Source organism: Carettochelys insculpta, chromosome 32 (genome assembly GCF_033958435.1).
Source record: "Carettochelys insculpta isolate YL-2023 chromosome 32, ASM3395843v1, whole genome shotgun sequence".
Taxonomy (NCBI): Eukaryota; Metazoa; Chordata; order Testudines; family Carettochelyidae; genus Carettochelys; species Carettochelys insculpta.
In genome coordinates, this window is record NC_134168.1 from 2,315,336 (window position 1) to 2,332,253 (window position 16,918).

Consider the following 16,918-nt stretch of genomic DNA (forward strand, 5'->3'; position numbering starts at 1 on the left):
TCAAGAGCTCCCCCAAACAACAACTCACCCCTGTCTGCCTCCATGGGGGCACTGCTCCCTTGAGCCACAACCAGCTCCTGGGTTTCACCTACGCCCAGGATCACTTCTGGCCCATCAGGCAGATTCCCATGTAATCCCCCTCCAGGCAGACAGCCAGTACCACCGGACAGAAGGTTAGGATCCCTTTCCTCCCTTCTGCTGCCAGCTCCTTTATCTTCATCAGTCAGCATAACTCCATTGCCCATCTGTTCTTGTGTCCTGGCGAGAGGATGACTCTGGTAGGACAGAGTCCTCTCACCCCCTCCCAATAACACCTCAGCATCAGGCAAAGAACAAGTACCAGAATCGTCTGGTCTCTGGGATTCCCTGATGATCCTAACTGGATTAGACCAAGTTAAAGCATCATCCCCCCTGAGAGACACAGAGGTAGGCCCACTGCCCATCTGGGCTTCAGCTGCCCTCAGATCCAGCTCTGGGATCTTGGCTCCATCTCGAGCCCCCACAGGCTCAGGCAAAGGAGTCACTTCCCCAGAAGCAGAAGCACTTTTCTTGCACCAAGGACCAGTGTCCTTAGCAGGGACACCACTGCCCATCCCAGAGCCATTCCCTCTACTCCAGCCCCCATGGCTGGATTCAGAGACACACCTGGAATGCTCTTTTCTGGTGGTTCCTTCTCCAGCCACCCCAGGCTGGGGAATCTTCCTCAGACAATGGACTAGTTTCCTCCTTGGCACCTTTTCCAAATGCAGGCTCTGCTCTCTCCCCAGGCTGCTGCTGCTGTTCAACACAGACAGACAATGGGAGACACTCTCTCCTTTCTCCCAGCCCCCCGGCTGGTCTCCACACACACCCAGAAGGTGAAGCAGCTTCTCTCACAGACAACTTGCCATTCCCAGTGGACAAGCTGCTTTCCTGCACAGACACACAGGCACCTTCCTCGGCCCAGGCCTGGAAAACTCTTCGCAGGTCTGTCTTGGCCACTAGTAGATGATGGGTTGGAATCGCTCCTTCCCTCCTTGAGCTGCGGCAGGCCACTCGGTTCAGAGCTCCAGGCAGTCCAGGGTTCCCTGCCCCGATCCGGGCTCACCTCTGCAGGATTCTCCCCAGCCCTCAGCTCCGCCACTGCACATCCACACTGCCTTGTCCAGCTTCTTTAATCTCGATTCGGTTTCCAGGTGCTGCCACTTCACAGCGGAGTTGCTCAGCGTGGTTGCAGGCTCTCAGGCTGATGCCCTCTGCACCCCACGATTCCTGGAAGAATCCCTTCAGTGTGCCAGGCTCCTTGCGGGTCACAAGCTGCCCGGGGTTAGGCCGTAGGCCCCTCTGCCCTCTGGGACCGACTCCAACAGACTCCCAGCGGAACCCCTTCTTCAGTGTGACACCCGCTCTCAGGGACCATGAGCACCCTGTCTTGGGAAGGACTCATTCAGCGTCAGCCTCCTCAGGGGTCACTTGTTCCTGGGGGTTGGGCCCTCGGCCCCTCCACCTTCTGGGACCGACTCCAACAGACTCCCAGGAGTAACCCCTGCTCGGGTGTGACACCCCCTCTCGAGGACGACGACTGCAGTTTCTCGGGTTTGGCCGTAGGCCCCTCCGCCTGGGGATGCTGCACCTCACTGCCCTTCAGCACACCTGGGTCTCGCAGGCCCCACTTCTTCCAGGGCCCCGGTCACTTACTGCTGGATGCTCCATCCTCGGGGTGCAGAACATCCCACTTCTGACACCAGTGTGATGGGGTTCTGGGGTCCCCCAAGCTCTGCACCCTGTCCGCAGGCAGGAGAGTCTCTCACTCGGCAGGAGAACAGCGGGTTTATTAGCCGACAGGACACAGCATCGTACAGAGGAGTCAGTACAGCAGGCAGAGACAGCCAGTCCCATCCATGTTGGGGAGAGGAGGCCCCGAGGGGGCCCCAGAGCCGGGGCCTGGCCCCCTCCTTTGTTTCTCTCTCTCTCCCAGCCCAGACTCACTGCTTCCAAATCCCAGTTCCAATTCAAACCCCTCAGGCTCCACCTCCTCCTTTGTCTGCAGTACAAAGGTGTTACCTGGTCATCAAGGTTACCCTCAGCAGGAGCCCCACACCCTCTGTGAGCCACTCACACACACACACACACACAGGTATCCCCCACTCCAGCACAGAGGGACCATGTCAAAGGCTTTCTGGAAATCTAAGTATACTATGTGTACTGGATTGCCCCAGTCCACATGCTTGTTAACCCCTTCAAGGAACTCTAATAGATTAGTAGGACACGACTTCCCTCTACAGAAACCATGTTGACTTTTGCTCAACAAATCATGTTTCTCTACGTGTCTGACACTTTTATTCTTTACTATTGTTTCTACTGATTTGCCTATACTTCCCGGCCTATAAATGCTAGGGACTCCTTTCGAGCCCTTTTTAAATATTGGTGTTACATTAGCTGTCTTCCAATCACTGGGTACGGAAGCTGATTTAAAGGATAGGTTACAAACCACTGCTAATAGGTCCACAATTTCACATTTGAGTTCTTTCAGAACCCGTGGGTGAATATCATTCGGTCCCAGAGACTTGTGACTGTTTAGCTTATCAATTAGTTCCAAAACCTCCTCTAATGACACTTCAGTCTGGGACAGCTCCTCAGATTTGTCGCCCATAAAGGACGGCTCAGATTTGGGAATCTCTCTAACATCCTCAGCCGTGAAGACTGAAGCAAAGAAATCATTTAGTTTTTCCGCAATGGCATTATCTTCCTTGATTGCTCCTTTTATGTCTCTGTTGTCCAGGGACCCCACTGCTTTTTTAGCAGGCTTCCTGCTTCTAATGTACTTAAAAAACATTTTACTATTGTTTTTTGAATGTATGGCTAACAGTCCCTCAAAATCTTTTTTGGCTTTTCTTATTACATTTTTACACTTAATTTGGCAGTATTTGTGTTCCTTTCTATTTTCCTCACTAGGGTCTGACTTCCACTTTTTAAAAGATGCCTTTTTATCTCTCACTGCCTCTTTTACATGGTTGTTAAGTCACGGTGGCTCTTTTTTAGGCCTCTTACTGTGTTTGTTAATTTGGGGTATACATTTAAGTTGGGCCTCTAGTATGGTGTCTTTAAACAGTTTCCATGCAGCCTGCAGGGATTTTACTTTAGTTACTCTACCTTTAAATTTCTGCTTAACTAACCTCCTCATTTTTGTGTAATTCCCCTTTTTGAAATTAAATACCAGCGTGTTGGACTTTTGCAGTGTTCTTCCCAACACAGGAGTATTAAATGTTATTATGTTATGGTCACTATTTCCAAGTGGTCCTGTAATAGTTACCTCATGGACCAGATCCTGTCTTCCACTCAGTACTAAATCAAGAATTCCCTCTCCCCTTGCGGGTTCCTGTACCAGCTGCTCCAAGAAGCAGTCATTTAAGGCATCAACAAATTTTCTCTCTGAATCCCTTCCTGAAGTGACATGTACCCAGTCAATATGGGGATAACTGAAATCCCCTGTTATTAGTGAGTTTTTTATTTTGATAGCCTCTCTAATCTCCCTGAGCATTTCAGCATCACTATCACTGTCCTGGTCAGGTGGTCGATAATCTATCCCTAGTGCTATATTCCCATCGGAGGAAGGAATTGCTATCCATAGTGATTCTATGGAACATTTTGATTCATTTAGGATTTTTATTTCATTTGATTCTATGTTATCTTTCACATACAGTACCACTCCGCCACCTGCTCGACCCATTCTGTCCTTCCGATATATTTTATATCCCGGTATGATCGTGTCCCACTGATTGTCCCTATTCCACCAGGTTTCCATGATGCCTATTACATCAATCTTCTCCTTCGATACGAGGTACTCTAATTCACTCATCTTATTAGACAGATTTCTAGCATTTGTGTAAAAGCACTTTAAAAAACTACCACTATTCATATGTGTGCCTTTCCCTGACGTATTGGATTCTCTTAGATGAGACTGTTTCTCATCTGATCTGGCCCATACTCTATCACTTCCCTTCTTCTCTTTCTGACTGAATTCTAGAGAATCTCTATCAGTGGAGTCTCGCCTAAGAGACGTCTCCGTCCGACCCACATGCTTCTCCTCACCAATTGGCTTTCCCCCATCTCCTAGTTTAAACACTGCTCTACGACCTTTTGAATGTTTAATGCCAGCAGTCTGGATCCACCTTGGTTTAGGTGGAGCCCATCATTCCTGTATAGGCTCCCCCTACCCCAAAAGTGTCCCCAGTTCCTAATAAATCTAAATCCTTCTTCCCTGCACCATCGTCTCATCCACGCATTGAGACTCTGAAGTTCTGCCTGCCTACTTGGCCCTGCACGTGGAACTGGAAGCATTTCTGAGAATGCCACCATAGAGGTCCTGGATTTCAGTCTCCTTCCTAGCAACCTAAATTTGGCCTTCAGGACATCTCTCCTACCCTTCCCTATGTCATTGGTACCTACACGTACCATGACCACCGGCTCCTCCCCAGCACTGCATATAAACCTGTCTAGATGCCTCGAAAGATCCGCAGCCCACGCACCAGGCAGGCAAGTCACTATACGGTTCTCCCGGTCATCACAAACCCAACTATCTATATTTCTAATGATCGAATCCCCCACTACTAACACCTGCCTCTTCCTAACAACTGGTGCTCCCTCCCCCGGAGAAGTATCCTCGGCGCGAGAGGATACAACAGCACCCTCTGGAAGGAGGGTCCCAACTATGGGATGGTTTCCCTCTGCCCCCATTGACTGCTCTCCTTCCCTGAGCCTTTCATCCTCCTTAACAGCAGCAGGACTGTCAGATTGGAGGTGGGACACCCCTACTATGTCCCGGAAAGCCTCATCAGCATAGCTCTCTGCCTTCCTTAGCTCCTCCAGTTCAGCCACCCTGGCCTCCAAAGCCCGCACTCGGTCTCTGAGGGCCAGGAGCTCCTTGCATCGAGCGCACACATACGCCACCCGCCCACAGGGCAGGTAATCATACATATTACACTCGACGCAATAAACAGGATAGCCCCCACTCTGCTGCTGGGCTTCTGCCTCCATTGCCTGCTCTGATTTAATTTAATTCTATGTGGGGTTCTTAAGTAAGAGTTTCAGATGGTGATCTTATAAAAGATTTAAGGACGTTAGAAGTAACTGGCTCCCCCTAAACTCCCCTCTCAAAACTCCCGCCTGTTAGCAGTCAGCCTGTTTGCGAGAGCCCCGGTCGCAAGCGCCCTGGTCACCTGCCAGCGGGGTTTAAAAGGCTCCGACCTTCCTGATAGCCCCTCCCTCTAGCTACAGCTCAAACAATCAGCACAGGGCGTGAGGTGTGTTTGGTGTGGGGCAGTTGCTGTGGCTGTGGTGGGGTGTGTAGTTGGCGGTATGCGCAGTTGAGTGGAGTTGCGGGGTGCATAAGGGGCTGCAGGTGTGTAGTTGAGGGATGCAGTTAGAGTGTGTGTGTGTGTGTGTGTGTGTGTGTTGTGTGTGCATAGCTACATTGGCTGCACGTGTGGTGTGTGTAGTGGGGGGGTGTAGTTGTGGAGGCACAGTCACTGTTGTGTGTGTGTAGCTGCTGTGTGGTGGGTGTGTGTAGAGGGGGGTGTAGTTGTAGAGGCGCAGTCACTGAGTGGTGTGTGAGTAGCTGCTCTGGGGTGTGTGGCGTGTGTAGTGCAGGTGTGTGCTTATGGAGATGCAGTCACTGCGTGTGTGGCATGTGTGTAGCTGCAGTGGGGTCTGTGGTGCTATGTGGAGTTGTGTTGACGTGGAGTTGCGGATGTGCAGTGATTGCATGTTTTGTGTGTGTGTGTGTGTGTGTGTAGTGGAGGTGCAGTCATTGCATCTTGTGTGGGTGTGTAGTTGTGGAGGTGCAATCACTGCATGTTCTGTGTGTGTGTATGTGTGTGTGTGTATGTAGTGTGTATGTGTGTAGTTGTGGAGACAGTCACTGCATGTGTGTGTGAGTAGCTGCTGTGTATGTGCGGAGTGTAGTTGTGGGGGGGTGTAGTTGTGGAGGTGCAGTGATTGAGTGTTGTGTGTGGGTGTGGGTGTGTAGCTGCTGTGAGTGAGGTGGGGTGTGTAGTTGCAGAGACGCAGTCACTGCGTGTGGCGTGTGAGTAGCTGCTGTGGGGTGTGCAGGCCTCCCCCCCCGGAATTCCTGCCCCCCAGCTCCCCCCCCCGGCCCGGCCCTACCTGCTGGTCCCGTGTGGGGCGGGGGTCGGGGTCAGGGTCGGGGTCGCGTCCCAGGCCTGCAGGCCGGCAGCTGTGGGATGCTGGCCCGGTCCCAGGGGTTAATTATAGCCCCGCCTGGGCACCCGGGCTCCCCTCCAGCCCATGTGTCCTGGCCCCCGTACTGCCCCCGCCCCGGGGCTGCCGTCCTGGTGCGCGGGTGTGATTCTAGGGGCAGGTGGGGGTGTCCTGGCCCCTCTACTGACCAGCTGGGGGGGATTTGCTAGGGAGGAGGGAGAGACATTCCTGGGAGCTGGTATCTAGGAGCAAGTGGGGCGGGGGGCTGGGAGCCAGGACTCCTGGGTTCTCCCCGGCGCTGGGAGGGCAGTGGGGGCTGGTGGTTAGAGCAGGGGGGCCAGGAGCCAGGACTCCTGGTGTGATGGAGTGGGGGATACCTGTGTGTGTGAGTGTCTCACAGGGGGTGGGGGGGCTCCTGCTGGGGGTAACCTGGCGCCCAGGTGACACTCTGGGCTGCAGACAAAGGGGGAGGTGGAGCCCGAGGGGGTTAAATTGGCACTGGGAGTGGGAAGCAGTGAGTCTGGGCTGGGGGAGAGAGAGACAAAGGAGGGGGCCAGGCCCCGGCTCTGGGGGCCCCTCGGGGCCTCCTCTCCCCAGCATGGATGGGACTGGCTGTCTCTGCCGGCTGCACTGACTCCTCTGTACGATGCTGTGTCCTGTCGGCTAATAAACCTGCTGTTCTCCTGCTGAGTGAGAGACTCTCCTGCCTGGGGACGGGGTGCAGAGCTTGGGGGACCCCGAACCCCATCACAGTACAGCTGTGTCTTCCCCTCCCGCACCCTCTGCCCCATAGTGTCCATGATACAGTGCAGCTGCCCCTTCCCCTCCCCATTTCACACCCACATAAGGAATGAGTCTGTTAAAATACTCTTCCTGCAGATATGCCATAGAAGGGAGAAAGTGAAATATGTGACAATGATTGGTATATGGACATTCATCAACTCAGGAAGCAGTGACATCAAATGTCCTATAAAGAAGCATTTCAGGAACCCCCAAGTGAGGACTCTGGATCACTGAGGACCCTCCGCTGCCCCCCCCGCCGCCTGCTCACAAGCCAGATAGAGTCGTGTGCGAATACCTAGCGGTACCACGAACAAAACCTGTATTAGAATAGCTCGAGCAACGCACTGCAACAGTTTATTGTTTTCTCTTTCTACCTGCTCGAGTGCGTAAGTAAAAACCATTGGCTGTGTTAACTCTGTCCACGTCTTGTTATTTGTGTGTCACCCACTTTTATTCTTTTCTCCAGTACTTTAGCCAGTGCTGAAAGGGAAAGGTACCTTCAACTGTGTGTTGTGATGTGTTTGTGCTTTAGTTCATGAGCCTGTAAGGGTCATGTGTAAAGCTGAGGCAAAGACGCCCCAGGACCCCCGAAAGGGCTCCAGCCCAATGACCGGGAAGTCCTGAAAGCAAGCTGCCTCCGCTGGGAAGCATGGTCCGCTGAGCCTCCGAGCTCCACGGGACAGAGTGTTGTGTGTCTGTATGTCAAACCTGGCAGGTAGGCTGCAGGCAGACCCACTCCTGGGGCCCCTCCTAGCTCACCTATTATGAGGGTACCCCTTTAGGTCAGCCACTCTCAGCCTGCCCTTCTCACCTTATTCCTTCGCATTAACGAACTGCAGTTAACTCCCTCTCACTTACACGCTTCTTAGTCAAAACCTTTTCTGCTAACCCCAGCGCCCATTATACAGAACAGCCGCCCCTTCCCCTCCCCCGCCCTCTGCCCCCCAGCACCCATCGCACAGCACAGCCGCCCCTTCCCCTCCCCCGCCCTCTGCCCCCCAGCGCCCATCGCACAGCACAGCCGCCCTTTCCCCTCCCCCGCCCTCTGCCCCCCAGCGCCCATCGCACAGCACAGCCGCCCCTTCCCCTCCCCCGCCCTCTGCCCCCCAGCGCCCATCGCACAGCACAGCCGCCCCTTCCCCTCCCCCGCCCTCTGCCCCCCAGTGCCCATCGCACAGCACAGCCGCCCCTTCCCCTCCCCCGCCCTCTGCCCCCCAGCGCCCATCGCACAGCACAGCCGCCCCTTCCCCTCCCCAGCCCTCTGCCCCCCAGCGCCCATCGCACAGCACAGCCGCCCCTTCCCCTCCCCCGCCCTCTGCCCCCCAGCGCCCACCGCACAGCACAGCCGCCCCTTCCCCTCCCCCGCCCTCTGCCCCCCAGCGCCCATCGCACAGCACAGCCGCCCCTTCCCCTCCCCCGCCCTCTGCCCCCCAGCGCCCATCGCACAGCACAGCCGCCCCTTCCCCTCCCCAGCCCTCTGCCCCCCAGCGCCCATCGCACAGCACAGCCGCCCCTTCCCCTCCCCCGCCCTCTGCCCCCCAGCGCCCATCGCACAGCACAGCCGCCCCTTCCCCTCCCCCGCCCTCTGCCCCCCAGCGCCCATCGCACAGCACAGCCGCCCCTTCCCCTCCCCCGCCCTCTGCCCCCCAGCGCCCATCGCACAGCACAGCCGCCCCTTCCCCTCCCCCGCCCTCTGCCCCCCAGCGCCCATCGCACAGCACAGCCGCCCCTTCCCCTCCCCCGCCCTCTGCCCTCTAGTGCCCATCGCACAGCACAGCCGCCCCTTCCCCTCCCCCGCCCTCTGCCCCCCAGCGCCCATCGCACAGCACAGCCGCCCCTTCCCCTCCCCCGCCCTCTGCCCCCCAGTGCCCATCGCACAGCACAGCCGCCCCTTCCCCTCCCCCGCCCTCTGCCCCCCAGCGCCCATCGCACAGCACAGCCGCCCCTTCCCCTCCCCCGCCCTCTGCCCCCCAGTGCCCATTATACAGCACAGCCGCCCCTTCCCCTCCCCCGCCCTCTGCCCCCCAGTGCCCATTATACAGCACAGCCGCCCCTTCCCCTCCCCCGCCCTCTGCCCCCCAGTGCCCATTATACAGCACAGCCGCCCCTTCCCCTCCCCCGCCCTCTGCCCCCAGTGCCCATCGCACAGCACAGCCGCCCCTTCCCCTCCCCCGCCCTCTGCCCCCCAGTGCCCATTATACAGCACAGCCCCCCCTTCCCCTCCCCCGCCCTCTGCCCCCCAGTGCCCATCGCACAGCACAGCCGCCCCTTCCCCTCCCCCGCCCTCTGCCCCCCAGTGCCCATCGCACAGCACAGCCGCCCCTTCCCCTCCCCCGCCCTCTGCCCCCCAGCGCCCATCGCACAGCACAGCCGCCCCTTCCCCTCCCCCGCCCTCTGCCCCCAGTGCCCATTATACAGCACAGCCGCCCCTTCCCCTCCCCCGCCCTCTGCCCCCCAGTGCCCATTATACAGCACAGCCCCCCCTTCCCCTCCCCCGCCCTCTGCCCCCCAGCGCCCATTATACAGCACAGCCCCCCCTTCCCCTCCCCCGCCCTCTGCCCCCCAGTGCCCATTATACAGCACAGCCGCCCCTTCCCCTCCCCCACCCTCTGCCCCCAGTGCCCATTATACAGCACAGCCGCCCCTTCCCCTCCCCCGCCCTCTGCCCCCATGCCCATTATACAGCACAGCCGCCCCTTCCCCTCCCCCGCCCTCTGCCCCCAGTGCCCATTATACAGCACAGCCGCCCCTTCCCCTCCCCCGCCCTCTGCCTCCAGTGCCCATTATACAGCACAGCCGCCCCTTCCCCTCCCCCGCCCTCTGCCCCCCGTGCCCATTATACAGCACAGCCGCCCCTTCGCCTCCCCCGCCCTCTGCCCCCCAGTGCCCATTATACAGCACAGCCGCCCCTTCCCCTCCCCCGTCCTCTGCTCCCCGGTGCCCATTATACAGCACAGCCGCCCCTTCCCCTCCCCCGTCCTCTGCCCCCCGGTGCCAATTATACAGCACAGCCGCCCCTTCCCCTCCCCCGTCCTCTGCCCCCCGGTGCCCATTATACAGCACAGCCGCCCCTTCCCCTCCCCCGCCCTCTGCCCCCCGTGCCCATTATACAGCACAGCCGCCCCTTCCCCTCCCCCGCCCTCTGCCCCCAGTGCCCATTATACAGCACAGCCGCCCCTTCCCCTCCCCCGCCCTCTGCCCCCAGTGCCCATTATACAGCACAGCCGCCCCTTTCCCTCCCCCGCCCCCTGCTCCCCGGTGCCCATTATACCGCACAGCCGCCCCTTCCCCTCCCCCGCCCTCTGCCCCCCAGTGCCCATTATACAGCACAGCCCCCCTTCCCCTCCCCCGCCCTCTGCCCCCAGTGCCCATTATACAGCACAGCCGCCCCTTCCCCTCCCCCGCCCTCTGCCCCCAGTGCCCATTATACAGCACAGCCGCCCCTTCCCCTCCCCCGCCCTCTGCCCCCCAGTGCCCATTATACAGCACAGCTGCCCCTTCCCCTCCCCCGCCCCCTGCCCCCCAGTGCCCATTATACAGCACAGCCCCCCTTCCCCTCCCCCGCCCTCTGCCCCCAGTGCCCATTATACAGCACAGCCCCCCTTCCCCTCCCCCGCCCTCTGCCCCCAGTGCCCATTATACAGCACAGCTGCCCCTTCCCCTCCCCCGCCCCCTGCCCCCCAGTGCCCATTATACAGCACAGCCCCCCTTCCCCTCCTCCGCCCTCTGCCCCCCAGTGCCCATTATACGGCACAGCCGCCCCTTCCCCTCCCCCGCCCTCTGCCCCCCAGTGCCCATTATACAGCACAGCCCCCCTTCCCCTCCTCCGCCCTCTGCCCCCCAGTGCCCATTATACGGCACAGCCGCCCCTTCCCCTCCCCCGCCCTCTGCCCCCCAGTGCCCATTATACAGCACAGCCCCCCTTCCCCTCCCCCGCCCTCTGCCCCCAGTGCCCGTTTGGGATGGGGTTCAGGGGTCCCCAAGCTCTGTCCCGCCCCCCCCCGCAGGCAGGAGTGACTCTCACCCAGCAGGTAGAACAGGAGGTTTATGAGGCGCCAGAGCCCAGCTCAGCACAGAGGGGTCAGTGCAGCCGGCAGAGACAGTCATTCCAACCCGTCCTGGGGAGAGGAGCCCGAGGGGAGCCCCTCTGGGGTGCAGCTTCCCCCCTCGCCAGGCTGGCTGCCCCCCAGCTCCCTCTCCCCCAGCTTCTAACTGCTCCCATTCAAACCCAGCTCGGCTCCTCCCTGCTCTGCGCTCAGGGCAGAGGTGTTACCTGCCAGCCTGGGAGGAAATATCCCCCCCGCCCCCGCTGGGACCCACTCCCCGTCCTGTGCTGCCCTCACCCCCTGCTCCTCCTCCCCAGCGCCCCGCGGACGAGGATGGGTCCCGGCCCCCTGCCGCTGCTCCTGCCACTGCTCCTGCTCCTGTCGGCCGGCCTGGTCCCGGCCCAGAAGAAAGAGAGCCAGTTTGAGAAGTTCAAGCGGCAGCACGTGGACGAGAAAGGGGGGCAGCCGCCGGACCCTGGCAGCTACTGCACTTACATGATGAAGAACAGAAGCATGACGGTCACGTTCTGCAAGGAGATTAACACCTTTATCCACGGGGCGCTGGACGACATCGTGGCCGTCTGCAACAAAAACGGGACCTGGATTCACCAGAACTACTACTACAGCAACAACGACTTCCCGCTAACCGAGTGCAATGTCACCGGGGGGTCCCACAGCCCCAACTGCGTCTACCGGGGACTCAATAGCACCAAGCAGATCTGTGTGGCCTGCGACGGGGGCCAGCCCGTGCATTACGCCAAAGCAAGCGACTGCCGGAAGGCCTGAGCCCGGCTGGTCCCAGATGGAGCCCCCAGCGCCCCAGGGACGGGCAAAGCCGTCTGCCCTGAGCGCCCGCGGCTGACAGACCCGTCCCTGCCCGCTGGCCGGCAACCCACCTGGCACAGCTTCTGCAGCCTTGCTAGCAGCCTGCTCGGGGGGGGACTTATAGAATATAGCTGCCCCCCTCCTCCGCTCTCTGCCCCCCAGCGCCCCTTCCCCTCCCCCATCCTCCTGCCCCCCAGTGCCCATTATACAGCACAGCCGCCCCTTCCCCTCCCCCGCCCTCTGCCCCCAGTGCCCATTATACAGCACAGCCGCCCCTTCCCCTCCCCCGCCCTCTGCCCCCCAGTGCCCATTATACAGCACAGCCGCCCCTTCCCCTCCCCCGCCCTCTGTCCCCCAGTGCCCATTATACAGCACAGCCGCCCCTTCCCCTCCCCCGCCCTCTGCCCCCAGTGCCCATTGCACAGTGCGGGCACCTCCCTCGCTGGCGGGTACAGAAGGATGCCGGGGGGGGGATATTTTTACAGGCTGAGGCCGGGAAGCTGTTTTCTTTCCCTTCCTGCTGCAGTAAAAGCTCCCCTGCAAGTGCAGAACGGCCGTGGCGTGTGTGTGTTTGGGGGGGTCCCTCTCTGTGCACGAAATGCCCCCGGTGCACCCCACAGCCGGGCAGAGGGCGGAGGGCCCTGGGCGCTTCCTCCGGTAGAGGCACCAGCTCCCACCCGCCCCCGGCAGGGACTCCCCGGCTCAGAGGGCGCGGGAAGGGATGGGGTACTGGGCCTGTCCCCCCAGGGGCACCTCGTCCGGCCCACGTTGCTGGCCCCAGGGAGACAGCGCCTGGGAAGGTCTCCTGCCATCCTGCAGCCCCCACCCCTCGCCTGGGCTCTGCTGTGAAATGTGCCCCCGGCCCAGAGGCTGCAGGGCGGGACAGGCCACCCGCACTCAGAGGGGCGGCACCGCTGGGCACGTCAGGGTGAGGCCCCACAGGGCCCACATACGACGGGAACGTCTCAGCCCCACCAGGCGAGCTGAGAGCCGGCCCCCAGGTCCCCCCATCTCCTCCGCCTCCCCACAGGGGGCTGGGGAGGCTCCCCGCCCGGCCCGGGCCTGACGGAGGAGTGAGAACAGGAGCCTGCAGCCTCCTGACCTCCGGCCAGCTCCCGCTCCGCATGTGTCCGGCTCAGAAGGGTCTGGGGGGACCCACGGCCTGCGCAGGGGAGAGGCTCTTCAAACCCATTTCCCCAACACCAGGCACAGTCCTCCGGGCCCCCGCGGCTCCAGCCACAGCCCCAGGTCCTCTGCACTCGGCTCTCACCCAGATCCCCACGCTGGGGCAGTCCTGCAGCGTCTAAAAGCTAAAGGGCTATTCCCCATGGAGGAGAGAAACTGCTAAACGCCGCCTTACGCACGGCAGCTCCAGCTACTGGTGCAGCCAGCCACGAGCTCTGCCCCGTCTGGGGAGTCTCTGCGCTGGGTACGACGGGGACACTAACGGCTCCCGGGGCCGGTCTCAAAGCCCAGTGACGCCCCAGGCCCACGTGCCGAACAGCGCCCAGCCCTGGCTGGGGAGCTCCCTGGGCTGGCAGGGTGATGCCGCCTGCGCCGGGGCCCGGAGGAGGCGTCTGCGCCCGGCAGTGGTGAGACGCCGGCGATCTCTGCCCAGGGTTGCATGGCTGTACCTCGAGCCGGACCCAAACACAGAGAGCTCACCCGGGCCTGCTTCACTGACTGCCCCGATCACCCGGCAGCAGCTCCCAGCCCCCCGCACGGTTACCTCTGCCCCGGCCACCCAACAGCTGCACACACCACCCGCTTCTTCCAGTCTGGGAGAGACCCACCACTTCCAGAGGAGGCCCGACTCCCACGACAGGCCAGGGCCTGATCCCCAACACAGCTCTGAGGGAGGAGGAGAAAGGTGGCCAAAGTAAACCGGTGTCATCACGTGCTATGACAGGCCCTGATCTCGGCCAGGGTCTGGGCAGCGCCCGGCACGACGGGGCCCTGATCGCGGCCGGGGACTGGGCAGCGCCCAGCGCGATGGGGCCCCGATCTCAGCCGGGGTCTGGGCAGCGCCCGGCACGACGGGGCCCCGATCTCGGCCGGGGTCTGGGCAGCGCCCGGCACGACGGGGCCCTGATCCTGGCCGGAGTCTGTGTAGCTGTGACCCTAAGCGGCCCTGCCTGCCACCTGGCAGCGGCACCCCCATTGTGTAACGCCTTTGGTGCCGCACGCTCGCCGCCCCGGTGTCTCTCTCGAAGGCGTAGCACTGCAGGCCGGTGACACGCTGCTTGGGGACACGTGGCACGAGCGAGGCACGGACAGTCACCGGCGTTACACAACTGTGCTGCAATACGGGCCTCGCACGTGTTTCGGGGCCTCGCCCGATGGACAAGTTTGGGCTGACACAGGAATGCCGCTTCCAGCTCTGCTACAGGCTGGAGCCTGGGGAAGTCACACGCCCCAGAGTGGACAGGGGAAGCAGTGGAGAGCTGGGACAGGAGCTGGGAGTGCTGGGGTCCCCTTTTATCCTTCTCTGCATGTCCCTGCATTAGGCAGCCCTGATCCAGGAGCCCGTCTGCAAAAACCCCCATCATCAGCTGGTCCTTGTAGCCTTGGTCTGCTCTAGCCAGCCCCAAGTTTCCCCAAAGTACGCATTGTGCACCATCCTGGGCAGCTCAGGCAGGGAAAATCTCTCGCCCTCTGGACAGGGGCCACCGTTTCCGGGTGTTACCAAACAATTCACGTGACACACAGCCCTGGGTGGGCTCCGATCATTGAGTTGTGGTGAAGAGATTTCATGGGAGTGGAAGCAGGGCTGGTACAGGACGGGGCCCAGGAGAAAAGGAGCTAAAATGCTGCACTAGAGGGAAAGCTTCGCAAGCTGGCCGTGGTTCGAGGGAAAACCCTTCCACGTGGAGCCAGCGACCTCTGCACAGGGCTGGTGTCTGGGTCTCCTGAGCGGAGCCAGGGCCGAGGTGCTCTGCCCCTCGTGTGCCAGCCTCTGAGAACCAGGTGCCAGAGGTTCACCCATAACGTTTGTTCCCGTGGTGAGGCTGGAGGCGTGGGGTCTTGCGGTGACAGAGCAGAAGGCAGCTGGGTCTGTCCGGCCCCCCTTCCTCAGCACAGCCGGGCAGTCTGACCAGGGAGGGCCCCGCGTCTGTCGCGACTCCCTCGGCCCGTGCTTTGTCTGTGCTGAGCCAGTTCACCCCGCCGGGACTCTCCTGGCAAGCCCGTGGCAGTCCTAACACCCGCTCACGGTCATAACTCTGCCTGTGTGTTTGCGGCGCACTTCCTGCGTGAGCCGTGCCCCTCGGGTGACGGTTACATCTACGGGGCACGGCTTGCCGGGTGGGGTGATTACGGTAAGTGCCGGGTGGGTGCAGGCAGGTGCTGCGGGCTGGATGGTGCCGGCTGAGCTCAGCCTGAGTCACCAGGACGCGCGGTTACACTCGCCTGCTGTTTGTGAGCGTTTCCTCTGGCGAGTCGCTCTGCACCAGGGCAATGGAAAACGTCTGTTCTCTAGCCCTCAACGCCCCCGGGGCTGGTCCCACGCGGCGCAGAGCAGGGCGCCCTCAGAGCCTTTCTCTGCAGCGGCCACATGCGGCTCGGGCAAGCCAGGGCATGACGTAGGCCTGGCGAGCGGCTGACGAGGCCCGGGCCATGCAGACGCCTCCCACGTGTTTCAGGGATGGACCTGACCTGCCAGTTCATCTCAGCCCAGGAATGCGGCTTCAGGCCGGGGACTTGGGGCGTTACACGCACCTGAGCCAACAGGAGCAGCCAGGTGAGCGAGCCCGCCGCAGACTGGTGGGTGGGAGGAGACTCAGTGGGGCATAGACTCTTCCTGGGCAGCACCCGGCTCAGGCCAGCTGGGCTACAAGGAGCAGAGCAGAGCAGAGCAGAGCCCCTTTGTGCCCCCGCACCAGGACACCGCGGCCGGCTCGGTCGCTCTGCGCGGCAGGTCCTCAGCCTGGGGAAATCAGCTCGGGTGAGTCGCGGAGCTCGGCTGCAGACTGTGCCCAGCTGAGGGCAGGGAGGTCGCTCGCGCGTCTCCTTCGTGCTCATGCGCCGCCTCTGTCCTCTGGGCTCCAGGTCTGCGCCCCGCGTGGTTATACCCGCGTCCCAGTGCCGTGATGCCGGAGGGAGGGCGGGCACCCAGCAGGCTGGACGGGGCCTGGCTCTGCGGCAACCCCATCCGGGGGATTCCTGGGGGTCTGTGCTGCCAGCTGTGGGGAAATACTCCTGGGCCGTCCCTGCAAGGGCCAGTGGGAGAGGCAGGCAGCACACACGGACCTCTGTCCCTGAGACGGGGCAGACTGGGGAATCACAGCGCCGGGGCCCCTGGGAACAGTAGAGCAGCACCTGAGGCCTCCGTCTTTCCCTCCTCCCCACTGCAGGTGCATCCAGAGACAGACGAGGCCATGGCCCTGAGGGGACCCGGGCTCCAGCTGCCCCTCGTCCTGCTGGCCGCCGGCCTGGCCCTGGCCCTGGCCCTGGCCTGGGGGGAGTCGCGCGCCGAGAAGTTCCTCAGGCAGCATGTGGACCCCTCAGAGCCCAGCCCCCCGGATGCCCGGCGCTACTGCAGGCGCATGATGCAGCGCCGGGACTTGGCCACCGCCAGCAGGTGCAAACACCTCAACACCTTCATCCACAGCAGCCCCGGGCAGATCCGGCCCATCTGCGGGGAGGGCGGGGAGCCGGCGGGGGGAGACCTGCGGGTGAGCAAGGAGCCCTTCCCCATCACGGTCTGCCGGCTCCGGGGCAGGGCCGAGCCCCCCGACTGTGACTACAGCGGGGCCAGCAGCACCAGCCGCATCGTCATCGCCTGCGCCGACGGGGAACCCGTCCACTTCGAGGCACAAGTCGAGAGCCAGGCTGGGGAGCGGGGCGAGCTCTGAATGCACCAGGGGAGCCTGGGAGACCCCCCCCCCCGCCTCCTGCTACAACCCAGGCCTTCCCAGGGTCTGCCCCCGACCCTTCCCGAGCATCCCGCCTCTGGCTGGTCTCAGATCGGTCCCTGCATTCTCCTCCGATCACCTCCTGAACCCACCCCCCAGCAACCAGCCCCAATTAATGCCTGGATCCTCCTGGGAGCCAACCTCCGGCCCCCC

The 16,918-nt window shown here is 61.5% G+C and overlaps 1 protein-coding gene across 1 annotated transcript; it reads left to right on the forward strand.

The window, feature by feature from the left end:
* The first annotated feature begins 16,228 nt into the window (after positions 1-16,228).
* On the forward strand, positions 16,229-16,705 carry LOC142004529 (ribonuclease-like). Its single transcript, XM_074982175.1, has one exon. It carries the CDS (start codon positions 16,229-16,231, stop codon positions 16,703-16,705), a length of 477 nt encoding a protein of 158 aa, XP_074838276.1.
* Positions 16,706-16,918: the final 213 nt, after the last annotated feature.